Source organism: Camelina sativa, chromosome 13 (genome assembly GCF_000633955.1).
Source record: "Camelina sativa cultivar DH55 chromosome 13, Cs, whole genome shotgun sequence".
Taxonomy (NCBI): Eukaryota; Viridiplantae; Streptophyta; class Magnoliopsida; order Brassicales; family Brassicaceae; genus Camelina; species Camelina sativa.
Genome location: NC_025697.1, coordinates 6,962,726 through 6,969,688, shown reverse-complemented (window position 1 = coordinate 6,969,688; position 6,963 = coordinate 6,962,726). Strand labels below are relative to the sequence as shown.

The following is a 6,963-nucleotide window of genomic DNA, read 5'->3' as shown; positions in this document are numbered from 1 at the left end:
ATTGTGCTCTTTGGTGTCTCCACATTGGTACTTGCATCACTCCCAGAAAGAACGTCAGATGCAAATCTCAAATCCAGCAAAATTTGTAAAACTCCTTTCTCTGAAATTTGGGGTTTGTTGGCCTCCCTGGCAGATAAGAAATCCTCATAAATAATGGTGATCTGCATTGTACAATGGAAGGTTTAAAAAATTATTCTTATAGGCAATCACTAGCCTGGTTATGTTTACCGATGAAAGTGAAAAAGTGTGAAATATGAAACAAAATCTATCAAACAGCTATGTACATTTTGAAGAGAAAACCTGTTCTTGCCAGTAATATCTCTGTCGTCAATGGAAAAAAAAAAAAAAAGTAATCAGAGACGACGCACCTTCTCCAACAGGCTTGAAGCAAATTTTTGCAAAATTGACTTATCCAGTACGTGACCTCCTATTCGATGAATTTCTTCTGATGCCCGACAAAGAAATGAAATCATATAGAGCGAAGGCAAGGATGGAAGTGATATCTTCAACTCAGACTGACTCTCGTCCTGCTCTTGCTTCACTATTGTCTCCTCCCATCCCTATATCATTCTTAAAAGATGAGCAAATACACTACAAAATTAACCTTGCATATGACTATTGAAATGCTAGGAAGTATAAACTTTTGAAATGCAGGAGGAAGTATAAACTATTGCATTCCAACTTCAAAGAATCAGAGTAGTTCAGAATTATTTCCACCAAAAACAAAGAATTTGAACATAGGACATAAGCAAACTAACTACCTCTGTCGGTTTTGTCAGCTCTTTCTAAATCGATCCAGAAGAGACAGCTAAGCAGAATGAATTAAAAGACAAAGGAAATGCAGACAAAGGATAAAGATCATTTATAGTTACCCTTAAAGGAGTTGTAGCAGACAATCCATCGTCACTCCTGAGATCACGCAAGAGAATAGCTGAAAGCTCATCAGATAACCACTGTATCCACAATGTATGAGCCTTGATGCACAGATCTCGCATTGTTTTATTAAGCCCTTCCAATTTTGGACTTGTCTTCTCTTCCGCTCCCAGTAATGCAGCAACAGCTAATGAAGTCTGCCTTCTAAGATCGGTATGCAATTGCTTTCCAGGGCTGTCAGCAGTGACTGTAGTATTCGAGCCAAATCTCGGTTGCTTCAACAAGGATGACAACTTATCAGAAACTGCAGTCATAGTTTCTCTACACCACAATCTTGGAGAACCAAGAACCAACGGAACATGTTTTGAGTGGTTCAACAATGCAAACAAAAGGCGTCCCATAAATAGTGATTTCTCAATTATTATAGGAGGTGGAATTGCTTCACTGTCCTTGTTTTCTTTCTTTGCGGCAGCACAGAGAAATTCAAGTTCTTTATCTACATCTGCAAGAAGTGCTGAAACACTGTCATAACACTTATTCTGCACGTATGGGGCAAGATCCTTTAACCTTGGACCTGCCTTTTCTGACTCGAAGAAGCTTAGGAGGTCTTCCAAAACATTCTGGCAGCGCCTATCAACTGTATCTCTCATTTGGCTAACTTCAGGACCAAAGTAGGCAGTTAGACAACCTTGGAAGTCGCTTTCTTCATGGGATGACTTATTTCCGGAAATAAGACCAACTTTCTTTGCATTAGGCTCAACGAACCAGACACCACCACCTGTAGAAGGTCTGTTTAAGTATGCTTGGAAGTTGATTTTCTCACCAGTAATCTCGCTATAAGCATGAACTGAATCTGCTACATTGACAGCTTTAGCCAAATCCTCAAATCTGGAGTCGATAATAGATTTCATTCTTTCCACAAAGGCCTTCTCAAATATTTCATCCCATAGGTTCAAATCATCCGCCAGAACAAGCTCTCGGATTCTATTCCAAGGCAGCTCTACCTCAGACCCGAAAACACTTTTAAGCCAATCCAAACTACCCTTCAAGACATCTTTGCTATCCATGGTCTCCCTTATCAACTTTTCGGCTGATCCAAGCTCTGCGCCAGTAACTATAGCTTCAATCAAATGCTTCCCACTAACCTTACCGACAATCTGTCCACCGCATTCTCTCAACCAAGTCAGACAAGCCTTAGAAACGTCATTTTTATCAAGGATGACCATGACGGATTCCAGCTTATCTCTGAAGGATTTCCACAACCCAACCTCCTCCTCTGGATTCGGAATTCCACCAAACAGTTGAGAAGCTGGAGGGGTACTCAAGATTGTTTTATAAAATAGAGGCATATCAGTCAAGGCCTGCAAGAAGAGTTCCCCAACTTGTCCTACTGTAACCTGAATCACACTTAACACATCACAAAACACTGAAACAACCTCACCAGCATCCTCACCAGTACAAGCATTCAACTTTTGCAGAATCCAAGTCTTCCTCGAGTCTAGAAACAACTCAAGCACTTGCTCTGGATCAAGCTCATCAACCACCGAAACGGCAGTTAAGGCGTCGACATAAGCTCCCAGTCCTAAACCTGGATCCAGAAGCCGCTCATGGCTTCTCTGCGAAATCTGAGCCTTAAAACTCTCTACTATCTGCCATTGGTGTTCTAACAGTGGAAAATTCGCCAACAGCTTACTCTGATCAACCTCAGGTGCATCACCACCGCCACATCCCTCCAACTTAACCAGTCTCTGCTGCACATGCTGAGCACGCATGTACCTCCCAGCAGCCTCTAGAAACATCGATTCGTCAAGGCATCCCCAAATATTCTCCGGCGTATCCACAAGATACTTAACACGACAAGCGATCCCATAGACATTGACTCGGAACGGGTTGGGGCTAGCGAGCTTAGGAGTTTCCGCAACAGAAGAAGATGAAAGCGATCCAATGTTACCGTGGATCGAAGAAATATTGGTCGAGATCGACTCACAGAGCGACTTCATGTGCACAATCGAGTCAGCTGAGTCGATTAGATCACGGTACCTAGTCCCAACAAGTTGCCGAAGCTCCTCTTTCTTATCCTCGATGTTCTTCCTAGTCGCCGACTCCACATTTCGAATCTCTGACATTGGCTTCGTACGAAATAGAGACTCAGCATCTCGTTGTCCACCTCCGCTACTGCCGGCGGCAGGACGGTATTCTCCGGTGGAAGCCGATGACATTCTCATGGTTTCTCGAGCGTGCCTTCGTGTTTGTTCTCTCGAGCAGTCAATACATCATAGCTTCCACTCTACTGTAGAAGAAGAAGAGAGACAACAACACAGATCTGATCTCGGATCTGGGGAAGCTTTGCCTCAGATTCAGAAGTAGAATCCCCTCTGAATTTAGATCTATTTTTTTTTAGTTTCTGCCATTGCTGCGAAGAAAGACGACGAGAAATTAAACGTTTTCTGAATATTACAACTTTGCCCCTGTTTTTTTGGTTCGCAATAGAAGGATTCTAATCAACATGTTAATTGGTTCAATTAAAGATCGATGTCGATGTCGATGTCGATGTCGATGGTATGCAAAACTCACGTCTCCACGATTCGATTAAATTAATTGGTTCAATTAAAGATCGATGTCGATGGTATGCAAAACTCACGTCTCCACGATTCGATTAAATTAATTGGTTCAATTAAAGATCGATGTCGATGGTATGCAAAACTCACGTCTCCACGATTCGATTAAATCCCCTTGCCACCAAGTTTATACAAGTCTTTGAAAAGCTACAAACAGTGGTTTACATTTGAGAAAAGCATTCAAGCTAATTAACGAAACAAACATGATTATTATTTATTTAGTTCTCTAAATGCGTCCTGCTAAAACAACTCCAAACGCCATGACTCCTAAAGGAACCACTGAAGCTTGATGCAAGTCCTCTGCACAAGAAGATCCATTGATATAAAATAACGACAACAATGCATGATGTATCTTTGATTGTTAAAAAGATTAGTCACCTTTGGAACTACAAAGGAAGAGAGAATCCACGAAGATAAGTCGAATCCACTCCAGATTCTCTTACCAATGCCACTCTTCCTGTCCGAGCCACCTTCCATTCATAAAAAAAAACACAAACCATAAGAATCGCCAAATCAAGTTTCAAACGCAGTAGCGGTTGTATCTGTGAAGAAATGAGAGAAGAAGCTTTGATTAGTTACCTCACAGATTCCATAGACCTCTAACTGAGTTTGTAGTGCAGCCATTTTTCTGAGATCCCCCGCAACCTGCAAATCATTGATTACATAAGCTACTAGATCAGAAAAAATCAGAAAGGTTTCAGCTTTTTCTTGTAATTTTTTAGGGAGATATGATATTAGCACCTCAAGAGTGATAGTATGATCAGAGACATCAATGGCCTTAGCACGGAAAACATGAGCAATATCTAGAATATCTCTCCTTGTAGAAGTATGAGCGGCTACTTTGATGAGCATCAGTTCTCGCTCCGCAAATGGCATGTGGGTAATATTTTGGACCTAGAAAACTCAATGAACGAGAAAAGTTACTAGACCCATAAAATGAACACCCAACTATACTATGGTTTTTACCATTTGCTCACCTCGTGAAGATCAATCAACTTCTGAAGCTGCCTAACCAATTTGTCTATATGATCATCAGTTCCAGGGATAACTGTCGTAATCCGAGATAAGCCTTCTTTCTCAGCAGGACCAACAGCTAGACTCTAGAGCGATAAAAATGACAACTTTCAAATCCTCTTGGCAGAAAAGAGGAGAGCAAGTATGTATTCACATAACTAAAAGCAAGCATATGTGCATAATAACCTGGATGTTATAACCCCTCCTAGAGATAGCTCCGGTTATTAGATTAAGAACTCCGGGTGCGTTCGCTACAAGTATAGATAACGTGTGGGACCGGTTTCCACTCGACTGCAATAAGTTAAAACAGTTTTATCTTTTCATTTTGACATCCAGTTTCTCAGAATCTTCTGGAACAACAAGAAAATTATATAAAACGAATGCAGTAACCAAGAAATGTATCTTACATCTTCTTCGTATACCATTCCCCAATGAGCGTCAAGGACCGGTTTGAAATCATCATAGGGTTCCACTGGATAAACGTCACCCTAAAATAAAGCATTAGCTGATCTTGATCAATCGAGTGGCGCTTAGATATGTACAGGGAGAAATAAATTAGCTAATTTATCCTATACCCCCGATGATGCATTGCCATTTCCAGTCATTGCTAGCTTTGTTTTCTCTGCAACAGTCTCATGAGGCGGTTCCTTCAAATGAAGTGAGCATGATGCCGCTGAAAATCTCCAAAACGGAGCGGTTTCTCCCATCTTTTCCCGTCTCAGAGCAATCTAGAGGTAAACAGTAGTATACAACAACAGTTAGGAATATAAAAGAATGATTCTTGAATTTAATCATTATAGTTACTAAAACAAAGAATGAGACATTGGCTCTGCCGTTAGAGTATCCTGCGACTTATCAAAGGAACTTCCGAGTGTTCCATGTGTGACATAATAGACAAAATAAATAAATAACGGCTACAAGTGGCTACAAGTATATACATGTGAGTCCAACCGTTCAAACAAACTTTTCCAAGACATATGTATATGTAGACATTTAGTGCCAGATGTTGTTGACAATTAAGAAGGAATGGGGAAAATAGTGGTTGCTTTTGACATTGAAAGATTACCTTCCCTGTTCTCGCGATTTCTTTTATTCCAAACTTCTCTAAGTTTCTCTCAAGTGCAACCATTTTTCCTGGGTCTCCAGTTACCTAAGAAATGAAAAATTGGACTTATTAGAACCAGATTGAGCATATGATCTAAGTACCTATAAAATGAAAAAATGTCTTACCTCAATCGTTAGAGAGTGCTCCGAGGTATCCACGATTTTTGCTCTGAAGATATCCACCAACCACATGATCTGTAGTACATGGAAATTTCATTAGAAACCCTTTTATAACATAGCCTGATCTACATCCTTGAGATTTGGCGAAATCGCCTAATCATAAGAAGAAGAAATCTCCTTCTTGTGACTCCATTTAAAACATGGAAGGAAACCTCCTCTCATCAATATCCTTGTGATTTTAATCTGATGTGACTAATCATCAGAAAAAAAAAAAGACTCTTTACCATGACTCGATTAATCATAAAGAATAAAAGCTTCCTTTCATCCATATCCTTACGGTTTTTCAATGTGACTGGATTAATATAGTACCCAAGAAAACCAACTTTGACCATCCACCCAAATTTTAAATTAAGTTCGAGTTCGAGTGTAGTTCCTTCTTGCAAAAAGTATTCTTTACCTCTGAACGGGTGCTTGGATCAGCATTAAGTTTAATGAGCATAAGTTCACGTTCAACATGCGGCTCCTTGGAGAGATCTTCCACCTGAGCAAACCATAATGAGTGCAAGATTAGAGTCATAAAAAACTATAGGCATCTCCTATTGCGTGCTAAGATCCAAGAAACTATTGACCAAAAGCAGCAAATAATAAAGTTAAACAGAGAACAACATGAAAACCTTGATGACATTGACGATTTTGTTAAGTTGTTCTACAACTTGTTGCAGGACTTTGTCTGTCCCAAGAACAACTATAGTAAACAAAGCCTTGTCTTCATTCAACCCCACAGCAAGGGACTCAATATTATATCCCCTTCTAGCAAACACACCAGCTATCCTGTTTATTATACCGCTCTCATCACCCACAAACACCGAGATTGTATGCCTCCTTACTCTGAAAAAAAAAGTTTCGTTTCATACAATTCAAAGTCACGATTAAGAAAAAAACTATCTGATCCACACCTAATTTACTATGGACTTTAGCAGTCAAGAATCTTCTTTGATGTTGACCAAACATTTTCAATTCCAATACTGGAAAAGGGAAGATGTACAATAATACTGATAAAGCAAAGCTTGAAACTTTTAATAGCCAACATTGCTTTACAGGCCATGCCAAAAAAAAAACAGAACACTAATAAACAACAACACTTCAATCAATTGTAGAAATTGCAGAGGGAGGAAGAGAAAAGGTTAACTTTTTTTCTAAACCCAATTCACGAAATCAAAAAAAAAAAAAAAAA

At 39.8% G+C, this 6,963-nt stretch overlaps 2 protein-coding genes across 3 annotated transcripts in view; both read right to left on the bottom strand.

Moving 5' to 3' along the window:
• The window catches only part of LOC104735656 (conserved oligomeric Golgi complex subunit 1-like), an 11,626-nt gene extending 8,310 nt beyond the window's left edge, over positions 1 to 3,316 (bottom strand). Inside the window, exons 1-3 of one of the 2 annotated variants that reach the window (XM_010455487.2) lie at positions 873 to 3,316; positions 369 to 560; positions 1 to 161 (exon numbers count right to left, since the gene is read on the bottom strand). In XM_010455487.2, the coding sequence (XP_010453789.1) occupies positions 1 to 161; positions 369 to 560; positions 873 to 3,098 (2,579 nt within the window). In that variant the 5' untranslated portion in view covers positions 3,099 to 3,316. The remainder of the gene's footprint in view (positions 162 to 368; positions 561 to 872) is intronic. The other variant, XM_010455486.2, reaches the window with a different exon arrangement.
• LOC104735655 (acetolactate synthase small subunit 1, chloroplastic) overlaps positions 3,565 to 6,963 on the bottom strand; it is a 4,252-nt gene continuing 853 nt past the window's right edge. The window contains exons 2-13 of the mRNA XM_010455485.2: positions 6,404 to 6,617; positions 6,187 to 6,270; positions 5,736 to 5,804; positions 5,572 to 5,655; positions 5,081 to 5,233; positions 4,913 to 4,993; positions 4,692 to 4,796; positions 4,469 to 4,591; positions 4,233 to 4,385; positions 4,071 to 4,136; positions 3,870 to 3,961; positions 3,565 to 3,791 (exon numbers count right to left, since the gene is read on the bottom strand). Of these exons, the coding sequence (XP_010453787.1) occupies positions 3,878 to 3,961; positions 4,071 to 4,136; positions 4,233 to 4,385; positions 4,469 to 4,591; positions 4,692 to 4,796; positions 4,913 to 4,993; positions 5,081 to 5,233; positions 5,572 to 5,655; positions 5,736 to 5,804; positions 6,187 to 6,270; positions 6,404 to 6,617 (1,216 nt within the window). The 3' untranslated portion in view covers positions 3,565 to 3,791; positions 3,870 to 3,877. The remainder of the gene's footprint in view (positions 3,792 to 3,869; positions 3,962 to 4,070; positions 4,137 to 4,232; positions 4,386 to 4,468; positions 4,592 to 4,691; positions 4,797 to 4,912; positions 4,994 to 5,080; positions 5,234 to 5,571; positions 5,656 to 5,735; positions 5,805 to 6,186; positions 6,271 to 6,403; positions 6,618 to 6,963) is intronic.